Source organism: Volvox carteri (assembly GCF_000143455.1).
Source record: "Volvox carteri f. nagariensis unplaced genomic scaffold VOLCAscaffold_43, whole genome shotgun sequence".
Lineage (NCBI taxonomy): Eukaryota > Viridiplantae > Chlorophyta > Chlorophyceae > Chlamydomonadales > Volvocaceae > Volvox > Volvox carteri.
Window position 1 is genome coordinate 204364 of NW_003307586.1, and position 17306 is coordinate 221669.

Consider the following 17306-nt stretch of genomic DNA (forward strand, 5'->3'; position numbering starts at 1 on the left):
GCTGTGCGTTGTGAAGCCGTACGGCACTGCACAGTAATGCGCGGTATGCGACGCGATGTGAAATGCGCCTTGTTGTTTCATGGGAACCATGCGTGATTTGTCAAACCGAGTATGAGTGCGCGCGTGCGGAGTTTAAACGCCCGTGGGAGTGCGTCACCTTGCTTAGCACACTGTTGGGTTGCTCTATGTGGCTTTAGTGAACGTGGGAGTACCCGTGCTTTGCATTTGATTGCGTTGCTGGGTAAACGGATCTGTTTGGACTGCTGGCTATGAGTAGGGTTAGTTGTCGACGGATTGTCCGCGTGGGAGTGTTGTAAACTGAGGTGTTCTACGCTAGTTCGTCCAATCCTGTCGACACCTGAGGCGATACTGTTAAGGTAGTTGTCGTGGTACGAGTTCATCTCTTGATCTCTGCTGAAGTAAGTTGCTATGGCTGTTCTGTCTTAGTTCTATTTTTATACCTTCTTTGGTCACAGAGTTAATACTCTACCAATGTAACAGTTTACTGTTTCCCTACTTGTCAGTCCCTTATGTCTGGTCCAATTCGCCGTTTACAACAGGGCCCCCGCCTGCTACTTCCGTATTGTTTTTTTATCAATTTGCTTTGCGTCGCACGAGCACAGACTGGTTTGTTACTTTCTGCTATACGACGACTGTTGGACATGCTTTCGTTGTCTGTATCGTGCTATCGTTACAATATACGTTGGTAAAGTATATGCAACGCACTTTTCGGCTGGCCATTAAGTGTCCGTATCAGCGATGTCATGTTTGGCAGTTCACTCATTTGGTTGACGCGGCGGATGGTATTGTTTGGTGCGCAACTGATGTTTGCAAGTTATGCTGTTGGTGTGTGCGGTGTTATGAGTGTTGTTGCATTGCCATCCGTCTAATTTGAACGCACGAAGTGTTGGCGGCGTTCATAGATTTTTGTAAGATGGCTTTGTATGTTTGCTTGCGTCTCTGGGTATTGCAATTCGGCTGTTTATGACTTGTGTGTTTGCGGTGCGTGTATAGGATGGGTGGTTCTTCGTCGAATGTCAGGCGTGTTTCAGCGCGGAGGTCAGTGAGGTATTCTTATATGCGCTGCACAGCAGTCTTGTGGAAGTCCAATTTATGTTTTGGTGTACTGTGCGGGGTGATGACATTTCGCCCGGGTGTGCATGCTTGGTCGTGCTGTCCGTGAGGGCACACTTGGTTTGGATGGGCGCACCAGCATATTCGTGCGTGCATGATGCAGCATACGCGTTAGTTGTTGTTGAAAGACACATACATTTTCCTGTTACAGTTAATGCGAGATTCACGGCACGAAGAAGACCATCAAGAAGAAGACGACCAGCAATAAGATCACCATGGAAGAAGACCAACAGCATCGGGGAGAGAGATACAGCAACTAGGACAGCGCGAGCCTCCACCTACAACGAGCTGACGGCGCGCAGGCCGGCTGGCGGACAGGCCATGCCGAACAACAAGGACAAGACAAGCTGACCCATTTCATGTATGCAATACATGGTGGCCATGAGGGCACGGGCCATTGCTAAACATTTAGGTATAGCTAAACAATTACACACTGGGCTAACTAACCGCAACTAGCCCACCTTCGTCGACACAAATTTGCATTAAAATCACGCATGCTTGATGGTTTCAGGATTCAGTTTACATGTGACGTTTGGTAATGGATAGTTCATGTATGGTCATTTTGGTAGTCATGTAATTTGCAGTTTGCATTGCAGCAGCGTAGCAGCGTGAGATGGGTCCGTGAGAATGGGGACACGCATTAAGCACACAGCACGATTGCCATTTGCATGATAGGTTGGCCAGTCCTGCAATGCAATCGGCAATCATGCACCGCCGCAGTCAAGATTGCATGCCTGTTGAGTTGGCCAGACTCGCAGTGCATTCATGTCTCGACTGCTGAGCATGCTTATGCAAGTGTGCAGCATTACCTCATCATGAAGTTCGCGTATGTCAAATGCATGTCATGCACTAGTGCGTGTTGCTTGAAGGGTCCGCTCTTGCATGAGTTGAATGCCCGCCAAACGACCTGTTGCAGACTGTTCATGGCGACTATGCATTAACACATCACATATACAAGTTACAAGTACCGCACGAGTGCGGGGGGGTCCGTCAAAGCCGGGAGGCCATGGACTATATATATTGAATAGTTGATTACACCGTACGGCCGACGGCGGTTTGGGTCCTGCCAACTAGACCCCTCCTCATCCAGTCACCCAACATCCGTAGAGACAGATCAGCCACCACCACCATCTCAGCATGCGAAACTTAGTCCATCAACTAGACCTCATCTCCACACCTCAGCAGCGTTAGTTAACCTAAACCTCCCGAACAATGTCGGAGGTCTGACAAGGAATCGAACCCGGAAACCCCATATACACATATGCGCCACCAGACCAGACCAATATGCGCATCACAGAGTCCCAACCTTTTCAACGAATCTTCCGAATACTTTTGCTACATTAATGGACTGCATGCATGCAATTCCTGCCCCAATACATGCAACAGTCAGACACTCTACACTGACAGCAATACAAAGCTACTTTTCGGCCCGGCATCATTGTGCATGCACTTCTGTCACATTTGCTCTATTTTTACACTGTCTGTGGCGCATTTGCCGCTGCAGCAACACCACCAGCTCCATCTTGGAATGGTCCGCCACCCTTGTCTTGTACGTTGTTGCATAGTGGTTAGCTTAGCCATTTGCATTGTTGCTGCCGCCATTCGTTTCACAATGAGTGTTGAGGCTTGCTCCAATGTCATGACGATTATGCTATGGCGGCTGCATGCTTGCGACGATCCAGATAGGTCTACGCCGCCGTAGCAAGTCTGCCGACCTTTATTGTTTGAGGATTTCACTACCTAAGTCTGTACAAACGGCGGCGTTCTTGTGCTTGCACTCCTATGCCGTACGGACTGGCCTGCGAATCAAACGGGGGTCAAGTGGCTGCACCAGGGCCGAGCCCTTTTTCGGCTTTGAAAAGCCGCCCCCCTAGTCTATGAGTACCCTTTGGCCTTGCATTGCTTTGTAGAGGTAAGCTACATCGTTGGGCGCCTGTTTCCTTTGTGAAGCTTGTCAGCTGCTGGAATGTGTTGCAGTTGTCCCTCAAAGTGGATGTGCCATGTCTTGGTTTTACTTGTTGAATTTTTCGTTTGTGCCAGCAATGTGCCATGATTTTCTGGGTGCAACGAACTTTTGGGACGGCATGACCACACACGCTGCAAAAGTGCCATTGTGTGTAACGACGCAAGGCCCATCTGAGCATCCCGGGTTACGCCTTTGCTTTGTTACATTATGGGCTCGCTTGGAGGCGCCACCCTGATCACATTGAGTGCGTCAATCCACGCCTGATTTGCGGGATTCTGTCAACGATTTGTTCTTAAGTTGAATTTCCTGAAACATGTGCCACATGGCCCACCATTATGGCTGGTGTATGCATGCATCTTCGTCACAGGTTCTGTCACACATGGCGGCCAGCTGGTGCTTGTCACCGCCAAGCAGGATTATCTTTCCCGCAAAAGGCAGCATGGTGGGTACGTTAGGGCAAGCATCCAGGCAGCGTTGGTGCAGCTGCTGCAGGAAGGCGGCCTTGGCCATGATGATTTCATCCAGACAAATGACGTCAGCCATGGCCAAGAACATGAGCATGTATCGGTTGTTCAGGGGTATCCATTGGCTGCCTTGAAAGCCAAACGCGAATGTGCTGTCGTTGCTCCCATGCCCAGGAACTTTGCTGTCACAGGTTGTGGATATTGAGCAGCTGCACATACTGCCTGTCGACATCCAACTAACACCACACATGTTCAAGGCTTATGTACCCCCTTTAACACCATGCTTCAAACTACTGCTGAGCCTGCTTATGTTATTGCAGCTACTGTCGTACTGCCTCTTACAAACTATGTTCTACCTTAGACACCTGTCCCACATCCCACCTGCAATGTCATCAACCGCCACCCCTTTAACAGCAGCTGCAAGTCATCAGTCCCAGGCACAAGCCATGGGATTAACCGTCCAGCAGTACCAAAGCCTTGGTCTTCACACACCGTCGCCCACCAGCATCACAACACAATGTCGCGCCACCTGACGCCCCGATGACGAACGAACCCCAAAACAAGAGGCATACCTTAATGATATGTCCATCATGCCATGTGACTGGCCTACCACAATCGGAGAATGCTCAAGACTCCTAAGCAACAGGTCAGCAGAAAATGAAGACTTCAAGAACAAATACAATGAAAAACCTGCATCAGGCAGGCAGCGTGCAGCTCTTCACTCGCGGGGATCATCCATGGAAGAAATAGACAAACTTACCAAAAGCCAGGCCAGCAAGCTCATGGACAGTCATGCAGCAGGAGAACAGGCCACTGCAACACAGCTTGCTCAGTTGCAAAGGCTCAATGTACAGCTGCCGCAGCAACCACTATTCAAGAGGGATGCGTCGGCACTCATTTCACAAAACTCCGTCAAAGCACAGGCTGCAACGCCATCACGAAACGCCATCTCCTCAAGAAACTGACACGGGTCAACGAATCACAGATGAGCAGCTGGACGTCATGAGGCTGGCGCAAGCCTCAACACTCATCGCCGCACTCACATCGAAGCGCAACAACGGTGGCCACAAGACAAATAGCAAAATTAACCACTACGATGACAACCTACAAGGCAAAGGTGGTGGACCATCCCAAAATGGTGCTGGTGGTGCTTCTGCAGCGGCAAATGCGTCACAAACAGCGTAGAGATTTAACAGTTGAGACAGACGTACATGTGCAATGATGCTGGGCCAAAAAATAGCTATGTATTCCTGCCGGTGTAGAGTGCTTATTGGTTGATGATTGAGTGAGCGGCTGCTGCCGTATGCATGCATGTCTTGCGACAGCAGTTGCATGAATGCAATCCTATATGCACCATTCGGAAGCTTCGTTGAATGGTTTGGGACTCTGTGATGATTACTTGATGCATAGTCGCCATAACGACACTGCTACATGTGGTTTGGTGGGTAGTCAACGCATGCAAGTATGGCTACTTTACACACGCACTGGTGCATGATGTGCATTTCACATACGAGGACTTCGTGAAGTTATGGTGCGCACCTGCATAAGCATGCACAGCAGTCAAGAGAAGAATGAACTGCGAGTCTGGCCAACTCAACAGGCATGCAATCTTGACTGCGGTGGTGCACGATTGCCTATTGCATTGCAGGACTTCTGCTTCACGGTCTTTCTTCGACCGGAGAATCTCGCGTTACCTGTAACAGCAAATGGCATGTGCCTTTCGACAACATCTCATATGTCTGCTGCAGCACACATGCACGAATATGCTGGTGCGACCATCCAAACAAACTGTGCCGTCACCGACAACACCACCAAGCATACGCAACCGAGCGAAATGTCATCATCCCGCAAATTGACCAAAAACCTAAATTTTACGCCTCTGGACGCACAACGTCCAAATTGGACGGACGGCACACACTTAATAGCCAGCCGAAAAGTGCGTTGCACATACTTTACCAGCGAATATTGACACGATACCATTTATATCACACACTGTAAGCACATCCAACGAGTCGTTGTATAGCAAATGCAAAAACCAGTCTATGCTCGTGCGACGCAAAGCAAACTATTAAAAAATGATACAGAAGTAGCAGGCGGGGGCCAATAACCATTTACCCTGCCTTTATTACGTTCGATTACGTTCGCTAGTCATTTTCATCCTTGTGTACAAGCACCCGTAGGGAGAGACTCGCTAGTCATTTTCATCCGTGTCGTACAGGCACCCCTAGGGAGAGTCTCGCTAGTCATTTTCGAACTACAAATCCGTAATCTCTGTCGTAAAAGGCACTTGTCGGAGATTCTCCCTAGTCATTTTCGCGCGCTTCGGTATTAGTAGTACGAAGTCGCCGAGCTTATTACTATGCCTTGCAACCCTCTGTGAATACGCCTCCGACGAACTTGGCCCCCAGTAGGGACTGCAGGATACACACAGACGTTCTTCTCAGACGTTCACGACGGTCTTGTTCACAGTGTCCCAAACTCTGCCTTGGAAAACGCCCACCTCGTTTTAGCGCAAGCCAGTAACAGCCCGACGACCTTTTGTTAACTTTTCCATTATGGCATCTTTTGGCGCATACGATGGTGCCGTGTATGTGGATGTGCGTGGGCCAGACAAGGTAAGAACGGGGTTGGACTGGCGGAGTGCACCATAGGTTCACTTCTCTCCTCAATTACACCAAGTCGCTTTCCATGCCTGTTTCATGACGATATTAAATAATAGGATTTAATAGGATATCCGCAATGGTTGACGAGTCGAAATGCACGGGCCGGGTGAAGTCCAAGACCCACATCGAGAGCTTGCATTGGCAGCACCTGTTGCACTGCCGCTGCAATATGGCGGCCTGTGTCTGTTCATCCAAAGCAATACATAGGAATGGTACATGCCAGATTTCATCTTGGACCTGGTGCACGAGCTTTTTGCACCGGGCTGCATCGACCTGGATCCGTGTTCTTGTGCTGCTGCAAACACGCGGGTCCGGCCACTTCCATATACGATGAGGCGACGGATGGACTGGCAGAGGGCAATGCATGACGATGAAATGTGATTCTCAACTTGCTTTTGGTGTACGGAAAGGACACACAGCCTCCAAGGGCTACTTTTTGCGAGATGTGTGTGGGAGTATCAGGCGGGGAACGTGAGGCAGGCCGTGGTGCTATTGAAGGCAGGTTTAGGCTACAGCTGGTTCAATGATGTGCTGAACTGGCTAGTGTGCTTTCTCCAGGAGCGCCTTTCGTTTGTCCAGCAGGTGGGCACTAGTGATGAGCTTCAATGGGGAGCCCGTGCACAGAATCCACACGGCAGTGTCATTGCCTATATGGGCCCTGCCGTTTAAAAGGTTCGTCACCTTGTTTAGTCGCATTGGGAGCATGCCAGGCATGAACTCGTGGGCACATGTCAGAAAATGCGGACGATACCTTTCGCAGTAGAGCTTTTGAGATTTTAAAAAGAGGGCCCAAAGATAAGTTAGTGGAAGATATTTTAAGAATATTAGAGATAAGAGGAAATAGCCGGTCGTTTCATCAGGATAGTAGGCTTAGAAGGCCCTGATGTAGTAGGTATCCCTTTAGGAGAGGTGGCCGAGTGGTTTATGCGCTCGCTTGGAAAGCGTGTTCACAGTAATGTGTCTATGTTTCGAATCCCTTCCTCTCCGCCTCCACGGTAGGGGGTGAGGAGGCCAGTAACACTGCATTTTAATTTCGTCCATACTCCGATGTTCCATCACAGGAGAAGGGAGTAGACCCGCGGACTTGTCTATAGCCACGGCTTTCTCCGAATGCTGCCCTGATATGGTAGACACGTTTCGTTACCTTCACCCTACCCGCCGCGACCTTTCTTATTTGTATAAAAACAGGTGTGTCGGGAGGGTCACAAAGAGTGTAAAAACAGGTGTGTCGGGAGGGTCACAAACCTCGCCCCCTTCATTGCTTCCGCTACCATTCCAGTGTGTACTTGGACGGACCACCGCCTGGCTATTATTACTTTATTACCTCGACTTGTGAGAGCGCGTGGTCCAGGGCTTCCACGGTTGCAAACGCATTTTTTAGATTTTCCTGACTTGGAGGGAAGGTTTTTGCAATGGATTTATGATGAGTGTGCGCAGAGGCCCGCTAAGACAGACACAGCAGCTTTGCTAGACTGGTGGCCGTTGTGTAAGCATCGTATGTTCAATCAAGTAATGATTCTTTATCGGCACGCGCGAGAACGTTGTTTCCCCCCGGGGTGGTGAGTACGTTTGGCGACGGGAAATGCAAGAAAGGCTGTGGAAGCAGTGCAGACCGGACATACGGGTGCACAGAGGATCCAAGCGGCAATTGACGCCCGGGTAGCGGTTGTACAAGCGGTTAGAGCTGAAGGTGCAGCGGAGGTGGCGCAGGTTTGGTTACAGTGGATTCGTGTGGGTGAACGACCTAATAGAGGGCTAACAACCCTGGTGTACCCGTCTAAGGCTCTACAAGTTATTTCAGCGTTGCAAGACAGAACGGGCCGTCTTATTACACATACGACGAAGTTGCCACAAATGGTTGCGAACTTTTGGGGAGAGATTTGTTCCTCCGCAACCCATGTGATTGAAGAGGCTAGAATGGCTGTTATAGGGGCGCTGAGGGACCGCCACCTTGTCATTCCGGAGGTGGATGCGTGTGATGTAGGGAGATCGGAGGTGTCTGACGCTGAAGTGGAAGCGGTTCTCAAAGAAGCGACGCCAGGCAAAGCACCGGTCTACATGGCATCCCAATTGAATTATACAAGGTGTGTCGGAACGAGATTGCACCAATTCTTGTGGAACTATACACAACCATTGGCCAAACCAAAACGCTCCCAGTTGGCTTCTTGCAAAGTTGTTATCACAGTTATTTACAAAAATCGGGGATCTCCCGCTTCGCCGGGTAGTTATCGGCCGATTACATTGTTGGGCACAGTTTACAGGATTCTTGGCAAAATTTTAGCTCATCGGCTGCGTCCAATATTAGGGCGACGTATCACGCTCGAGCAGTCGGCCTTTCTGCCGGAGCGCTTGATAGGCGCTAATGTTCTTTTTTCCTGCAGCATCTACCGCACCTTATGGCCAGGACAGGCCAGTCGTGTCTCCTGACTTTTTTGGATATTGCTAAAGCTTACCACTCTTTAGATCGTACTTCTTTGTTTGAAGCAATAATGCTATGGGGGCAGGAACAGGTTTAATTAGTTGGGCCAGGCTTCATTTATCCGATACAGCGTCGAAGGCGGTAGATAATGGCTTCATTTCTCGTGAAGTTGCTCTTACAGCGGGTGTGCGGCAGGGATGTCCATTGGCACCGATCCTATACTTGTTTGCCGCGCAGGCGTTTCTATGCTGGTCACAGCACAACCTAGTGGGGATTCCCCTACCCCAAATAAATACAGAAAAGCTTACAGCGTTACATTTGCTGATGATACGGAAGAGGGAATGGAGGCAATTCCAGCTTTTTGGGCGAGGCCCCCGGCGCGAAGCGCCATTCGGGGGGCCGAGCCCCCCGGGTTCACTGCTGTCAATCAGTCAGTCAGTGGCTTACATATCTCGCCCCGCAAAAAATAGCGTTTAAATGCTATATCTATTCTACATCCACCTGCCAAAGGAGAAATTCCAGATAAATCGGAGAGCGACAAAGGTAGCTTTCCATGGCGGAGTTTGGCGGAGGAGGGCGGGGCCGCCCAGGTCGGGCCGTTGCGCAGGCGGAGGTGCCAGCCCCACAGCGGGCCATGTCGGCAGCCCCCATCCGCCGGCCGCCTTGCCGCCCGCGTCCCCGCCGGCGGCGGCGGCCCCTGACCAGCTGATCCGCCACGGCCGCGGCCGGCCCCCCAGCAGAGGGCGCGGAGGAGGGCGGGGCCGCCCAGGTCGGGCCGTTGCGCAGGCGGAATTGCCAGCGCCCACAGCGGGCCATGTCGGCAGCCGCCATCCGCCGGCTGCCTTGCCGCCCGGCGGCGGCGGCCGCTGACCAGCCGACCCGCCGCGGCTGCAGCCAGGCCCCCAGCTTTCAATGGCTTCGAGTTTGATTTCCCTCGCGCCGCAGCCCTTGCCTCTGACGTCGTTGCATGTCCCTTACATTATAGATTCATAAGCAAACGGCATGATCCTTTATGGGTTGGTTCGTTCATGCTCGGCAACTTTAGACCGGACCCATGGCAACATTCTAAGCACCTCCCTCCTGGCGTCTCGCTCGTGCCTGTTTGATTGTTGTCCGTCTTATTCATTCAATCCAAGTTCAAACGAAGTGTGCCTTTGCGTCACACCATCAGTTTTGCCGCTGCATTCCGACTTCAAAATGTGTAATTGGAACGATCCCTGAATGCTTTCTGGCTGGGAGCGGACAACAATTGGTCCATGAAGCACAGGCACTTTGACGCGCCTTGAACTGCCAGCCAGCAGAAGGGCCGGCGTCGAATAGGGCAGTTCCGCCTCATGGATTTGGCGCAGCAGCGGCAACACACGTTGCCGCAGTGACACTCCTGCTTTGTGTGTATGTCATTCTACGGATTGCCGCATCACGAGAAGGCTAACTGTTCAGTCAATAATGATTATGCTATGGCGGCTGCACGCTTGCGACAATCCAGACAGGTCTACACCGCTGTCGCAAGTCTGCCGACCTTTATTGTTTGAGGATTTCAATAACAAGTGTATACTCCAAACGTGGCGGCGTTCTTGTGCTTGCACTCCTATGCCGTACGGACTGCCCTGCGAATCAAACGGGGGTCATGTGGCTGCACCGGGGCCGAGCCCCTTTTCGGCTTTGAAAAGCCGCCCCCCTAGTCTTGATTGTATTCGGGTGTACGTGCAGGCCTCTGGACAGCAGCTTAACCTGGATAAGGTTGAGCTTTTACCTGTCGGTAACCACCCACACGAAGTTAAAATAACTCATGACATGAAGGTGGTACACATTGCAGCGGCGCTCAATTTGCCTTTTACGGATGTGAGAGACACCACAGTCATGGACTGGGATGTGCAATTGGACAAAGTCTGGGCTCGGTTCCAACGCATTTCCATGCTACACCTTTCCATTTTTGGGCGTGCACAGGCAGCGGCGGCCGATGGGCTGCATCGTTTTACGTGGCATATCGAGCACGGGGGAAATCCCCCAGAAGAAACTAATTAATATTGAGGCTAGAGCTGCCAAGCTTATTGATAGGAACGTGGGCCCAGCTGCACATGACAGACGGCTCACTAGGGTTCCTAAACACTTGTTATATGGCCATCCAACTTTGCGCGGTTTTGGGGCATTAGCAGTTCGAGAACACGTACAACCGCGTTGGGCGTGCCGGGCAGTGCGTTTCGTGAGGGCAATAATCCAGCCAGTCTTAATACGGCCGCCATGGGTCTTGATCATGCACTCTTTCCTGCATGCCCTTTGCCCGACATACAGTCCCATGTGTTTATTTACGTCCCAGGTGGGAGTGCCTTGGTTTGGGATAATCGTTTTACCGACAGATGTTCAACGCATTGTCACAGCGTTGGCATACTTCCCCCCAGTTGAAAATGTTGATGTTCATCTGTTAGTTCCCAATGCGTGGTGTTGGAATTTGCCTCTGTGGGAAAACCCTGTTCTTCCGGAAAAGAGATCGAATGTCCCGTCAGTTAACATCCACCCAGGACTGGAGTTTCCACACCAAGCACTCCTGGGCTATAAGCTCTGAAAACGTTGGGGGATGTTCTTGCGCGAGATGCTTTCCATGTGGTTATGCTCACACCGGAACAGGCAGGCCTAGCAATGCGCAGGGCGTGGCATCAAATAGTAGACCAATACCTCCAACCGCGGACCCCCACTAGCTCAATCTCTTTGCACCTTTCGTAAGTGGCACGAATGCATGAATGCCATTGTCGATCTCTTAGCTAATATCCCGGTGCATTGGCGACAGGCGGCTACTCTTTTGTTGCCTCCGAATCCAGAATCTAGGGCAGCGATGGTGCCGTCCATTGAGTCTGTTACCCAAACCCTGGTGTCGAGGCTTGGTTGGAGATCGGGTGCAGGGCCATCCCCTGTTCATTAAAGAGGCGACGGGCTCTTCTGAGGTACTGGTGAGGCTATTCTTACTTTGCAACTTCCATCGTTTATGGTCTGGTTTACGTTGCGAGGGTTGGGGAACCTCAATGTTACGACAGTTTTCCTTCTTGGAGTGCAATATGTGGAGCGGAATACCGCAAGATGTAGCAGCTGAATTTTCACGAGGTCTCGATACCAAATGTAGCAGCTGACCGCTGAAAAGGTCTCTCGAGTTGCTGGTGGTCGCGCTCTGCGCGTATTTGTAGCGCCGTACTGTGTACCGGCTGCTACACAAGAAGTCATGGGGGTAAAGGAGCGTGTTGACTGGTGGTTGTGTAGACTCCACCCCATGATAACGGCACTGAGGGAGCGGTTGGTGAGCGGCTGGGACCATGCGCGTCTGACTGTCTTGCCAGAAGTACCCATCAGATGGGAAGCAACTGGGAATGCAGATGGCGAAGTTTAAGCATTGGATGGGGCTGCCCTTTTCGCCATGTGGGCAACACATGTTAAGGTTTTCATTCCTCGTTTAGCACATCGTAAGCTAATGCAGTTCCGTTTGTGTTGCTAAGCTTTGGAGGCAAACAGAGCACGAAGGGGCAAGTACCATGTCCCCAGGGAGCAGCGGTTTTGCCGCTGTTGTGGTACTAAAAGCCAAATCGAGGATGAAAACACATGTCATTGGAATGCCCAGCCCATAATGCTATTCGTGCGTAAGAGGGATTCGATCATCAACAGAGCATGTTGGAGGCCATGAAATGGGAACCAGCACGTCTGGCGAGGCTGTTGGAACGTATGTGGGCTCACCACAACTCAGTTATCCCCTTTGGGCGACAGTCTGGGCTGATAGTGCGGTGTTTCCTGTTCTCCGTGGCTTTTAGGCGTACAGATATTGCCCTTGGGCCTTCGGCTCGTATGGGTAGTTTTACAGGTATGGGGTCACGCACCCCCAACCATGTAACACACACACACACATACTTGTTCATCACAGATCAATCACCTACAATGCAGAGTTCATTCCGGACATTATTCGTCTATAATATGCATGCCACAAATAGCATATGCACGAATGTTACTAAGGGTTTACAAGCCCTAAAACCCATTCTCCAGCCCGTTTGTGTCAAGTTTGCGCTTTCCTGGCAAGAGGTGCATACACAGGTTGGAATGCATACCATAGCGTACACAACCATCCACTTTCGACCTGTGACAATAGCGGTCTGGGGGTAATGCCGAGCTGTTCCGTCAATCTCCATAATATAATAGATGCATGGAACAAGTTCCTAGCTACGTGCATACACCGAAACCAAGCTCCTGGCATGCCATGGAGAATCATCTGTACCTGTGGGTACTCCATTATGCGTACCCCGCTGCTAAGTCCATATTGACGGTGAGGGATACATATGGATGTAATTCCGCGTCGCCAACCAGGCCAGCCCCCAGGCTGGACCCATCATCCCTCCAGTAATGTGTCTTCCCTGCGTAAACAATTTCGGGCCAAAATAAACGGATAGCCATGGGCCTTAGGAAAAATAATACGGAAATCCCTTGACATCCCTTAAAATCCCTTGAATGCCCATGAGGCCTGAGGCTTCGCAGGACACTTCGAACAGGGTACAAGCTTGCCCGGCGACGTTCCTTTAATTAGCTAGCCAATTCAATGTGTGCCTTGGGAGTTGGAGATGACACCAGGTGCGGCAGCGAAGGAATATGCCGTTCATTATAGGATGCATGTGATGACCTGGCTTATTCAACGCCTTGCGTTTATGGCCACGGAGGTTCAGACTTGACGTTCGATAAACCTTGTGTGAGCCACGCACACGACAGAAAGTCCAACATACAACTAGGCACAGAACATCCGCACTGGCTCCGAACGTTTGGTTAAGGAGCACTAAAAAACCCGAGAAGGGGAAAATTCGAAATGTGGCTACGTATGGACTGGTACTGACAATAACGGATGACTTGCATGATCTTACCACTGCCGAACGTAGCCTCCAATTCTGCCCGCAGCCTGCCCTCGGCTTTGTCCTGTGGCCGCACGACAGCCGCCTGGAAGTTGGGCGGAAGCCCGTACCGCAGAATGCTCTCGACGAAGAGCTGCACTACGAGCATATGCATGTAGCAGCTGAAAACCTGCAATGCAGTCCAAGTAAGATGAATCGCGCAAATGTGCTGTGTGCCTGAAAACCTAAATTTCATTAGTATGGCCATGTTCAATACTACTGTATGGCAAAAGCTGGCGTCCAAAAATGCCTTGATGTGCAAATAGCGCTTTACACAAAAATTGTGCCTCGGTGCCTCACAGCCTGACCAGCATGTGCCTGCCACCTGCCTCTTTTTTAGAAGCTCGGGACGAACCACGCCACGTCATGCCCGCGGTGTACAAAGTCACTTCTTCCGGTCCGCGGCACTACTTGTGCCCAAGATTGCCTTGGAAAGCTGCAGCTAAATACAATTACCTTAACAAACCGACACCTGTATAACTCACTATGGATACGCCTCGGTACCAAACGTCATATCTGGTTGCTGGAAAGGCCCATAAGCATGCTATTGTGGTGCATACAAATGTATCACATGAGGTTCCACTAGGTTGGTAGTATGCGTATGCGCCTCCCGCACTAACCTCGCTGTAAGCCGTCTTGCACCATTGCTCCACGTCAGTTTTCTTCTGCTCCATATCGTGCTTCAGCTGCTCGATCTGCGCCAATGACAGCTCCGCGCCTTCTGCAGGAGGGTTGTACTCCCTGACCTGAAGGATAGGCGGGTTGTGGTAATGCCGTAAAACAATATAGCCCCACCTTTATTGATGCTGGGCTATCTATCTGGAAAGGTCCTAAAATCATGTGCTCCATCTTACAGACGTCAATGCAAAAAACTTCATGAGCATGAAGGAAGGCTTGCATTCATTGCCCATTCACAACACCTGAGTGTAGGAGCTTTGACGCCAATGCCCCGATTCATCAAATCACTAGTGCAAATTAGGTGGCACATTTGCTCAGCTACTAATTTCCTTTAAGCTAGGCAGATGGAGCTCTAGTAACCATAATGCCCCTGCTTTTAGTGTGTGTGTCTTAAGGCAACAAGTCAGAGATCAATGACTACAGCAGTTCCATATTGGAGTGCAGCAGCACCATGTGCATGCTTACCAGCGCAAAAACAAAAAAACACGTACTTGCTTCCAACGCTATCGCTGGGGCCGATTACGTTATCCCAGGCCGAAAGCAAGGCCGGATTGTCAGTTTACATGAAAAAATCGAGCCAAGCAATATACGCTGTCGATAATGAGCATTTTATCCAGTCAGTCTGATCACCCCACCCCACTGAATGCGCTGTTGAAATGCTAATCATCTACCTATGTTCACCATACAGGCATGCGGGACTTTAGTGGCCCCTAAGCACTTTGCTTCCCTGGCATGTAATCGCAGCTCACCGTGGCATACTGCAACCGGCACTGGACCACGCTTTGGGAGCTAGGTAAAAGAAATAATATTACACAGGCGAAACCAACCCGTCACCGAAAACAGAAACCCAACGACACACCTGATATCCCTTAGTCCGGGCAGCCGCCTTGAAGTCATCAATTACCCGCTTAAAAAGCACAACGGTCACGAGCGCGTAATCATTATCCTCGGCAACAGTTGTTGACGATCTGGGCACCTGTCCCGAGAAGGAGGAAATCTGTCATAGTATACAACACCTCAAAACCTTGCGCCTTTACAGCACAATATCCATAAAGGCTGCATGCGCACACAACTTACAACGAAATTGGCCATCTTTGTGTAGCTATCCTCCCAGTCCCTCAAGGCGAACTTGGAAACAACGACAAAAACAGTCGCTAAGTGCTCCGTATCGATGATATGATGAGGTTTGACGACCGTTGCAACGTCACGGACTGCAAGACTGCCTTGCGCCTTACGTGTCACTTGACTCATCTGGCTCTTAAGATTGTTAAGCTCGCTCACTTTAACCTGTTGACAGAGCGCATGAGATGGACCTTCTGAAAGCATCACAAGTGTCTGTCCATACCAACATACCTTTAAGTCGTCATCAATCCGACTGACCAATTCGGTTATTTTATCAACCATATCCTTCAGAAGTCGCCTTGTCGGAAACTTGGCATCGTCCCAATGGAATCGCTGCACGTACAAGTCCGTGGAAACACCCTCTACTGTGAGGGCCGCCATGGCCTTTGCTCCACCTGATTCATTAACCTGGCGCTTGACCTTCGCAAGGACCGCCTCAATCATAGTAGAGCTCTTGCTGAGCTCGTCGCTGAGAGCCATAAGAGAATCAAGGGTGCCAACGCGCAACCCTGGAATATCTAGCTTGAAGTTAGTGCAGAGCATAGATGCGCTAGTCCTCTCCTGTAATAACTCCCAGACTGCATCTTTCCTCTTGTTATGCAGCTGCAGAGACACCAACCAATAGACCATCTTATGTTAAAAATGCGACACGTTTTTCAATGCTGGCAGATTAGATATATAAGGCGTTGTATTATTTCGGAAGAGCTAAGGAACAAAAATGCACTACTATATGCGGCGGGCCCTATACTTAGCAGCCTGGTCAACACCAGATGTCGGCTTGCTTCACCAGGAAATGGCGGGGCTTCCTGTATTTTCGTACAGGCCGGTTGCATGGGCAGACCGAATGGGTGGTTAACGGGCAGAGTTGGAACCGTATTAGTTTGGCCCTTTCCGACGTATTTGTACGTCTAAAATCTTACGCCTGGCGTACTACCGGATATCGCCGTTTGGCAAAAAACTCAAATTTTACGCCTGGCGTATATTACCGAATTTCGGCATATTGCAAAAGCTATCGTTTAAATAACGCGTTGTTTATGCCTTTCCATAGGAATAATTGCTGAACTTAGAAAAGAAGGCGTATTTGCTGAACATTGGAAAGAAGAAAAGCAGCGCTGGAGAGGAAGATTCTCATGACCAAACCGGCCGGGGGACCGCCATAAATTTTAATATTGGTTGCTGCTTCAGAGACAAACTGTCATTTTTTGTTACATATAATGGAAGAGAGAAAAGGACTGAGAAGCCCGAAGAAGACAGGCCTTACGAACAGAGAAAGAGACACCGCAACTCACTAACGCGGGCTGCGCCGAGAACGGGCGGGCAGGCGGGCGTGCGTTGAACAACAAATACAAGACAACATCATCAGCTAAATGCGCAATAAATCACGGCCGTCGCGAAACAGTTAGTCTAACAGCTACGCACTGGGCCTTACGCCCAACTAACCCAGCTTACTTAACGCAAGCTCGCATTAGTTGTTGCTTCAGAGACAAAATGCCAAAAGAGAAGATAACCCCCTCTGACGGTTGAAAAACTTGAACCTCAAAACGGCGCAACGCACCGACCCGCAAGAGGGCCGAAGGACGCGAGAGCTGCCAGACAGGCGCGTACACCGAAACGAACAGAGATTCTGAAGCCAAAATCCTCAACGACCTCCAAACGGCTCCCCAGTAGCAAAGGCGGCGGACGCACCCTCTACACAGGCAAAGGAGCGGACAAACTGAACGCAAAGCACCAACCACACTGTACAAGAACTAGGCCAAACCAGCGCTCCCCAACCGTGCACAGACTGACCCGCCGCACCCGCGACGGATCACTCAACAGACGCTGACGGACGCCCACTAAAGGAAGGGACCACAGGCGAGCGAAAAGCCCAAAGTATGTGCCCGCTCAGGGGTGACCACCTGGTCAACTAGGGCTTGAACTGAAACACCGGCTCTGCAACGACGACCGCTC

General features: G+C 50.6%; 3 protein-coding genes across 3 annotated transcripts; 1 reads left to right on the forward strand and 2 right to left on the reverse strand.

Moving 5' to 3' along the window:
* Positions 1–3433: 3433 nt before the first annotated feature.
* Positions 3434–3781, reverse strand: VOLCADRAFT_95307 (uncharacterized protein; the record flags this gene model as incomplete). The annotated part of the gene is made up of 1 exon (XM_002954480.1): positions 3434–3781. The coding sequence occupies one exon, from the start codon at positions 3779–3781 to the stop codon at positions 3434–3436; it is 348 nt and encodes a 115-aa protein (XP_002954526.1).
* Positions 3782–3889: 108 nt separating this feature from the next.
* VOLCADRAFT_106398 (uncharacterized protein) lies at positions 3890–5063 on the forward strand. The gene has a single exon (XM_002954423.1). It carries the CDS (start codon positions 4357–4359, stop codon positions 4747–4749), a length of 393 nt encoding a protein of 130 aa, XP_002954469.1. The 5' UTR covers positions 3890–4356; the 3' UTR covers positions 4750–5063.
* A 7342-nt stretch (positions 5064–12405) lies between these two features.
* atpvc1 (vacuolar ATP synthase, subunit C) lies at positions 12406–16195 on the reverse strand. Its single transcript, XM_002954481.1, has 6 exons — positions 15588–16195; positions 15312–15521; positions 15094–15210; positions 14177–14302; positions 13530–13686; positions 12406–13031 (listed from the first exon to the last, which is right to left on the reverse strand). Exons 1-6 carry the CDS (start codon positions 15984–15986, stop codon positions 12910–12912), a joined length of 1131 nt encoding a protein of 376 aa, XP_002954527.1. The 5' UTR covers positions 15987–16195; the 3' UTR covers positions 12406–12909.
* Positions 16196–17306: the final 1111 nt, after the last annotated feature.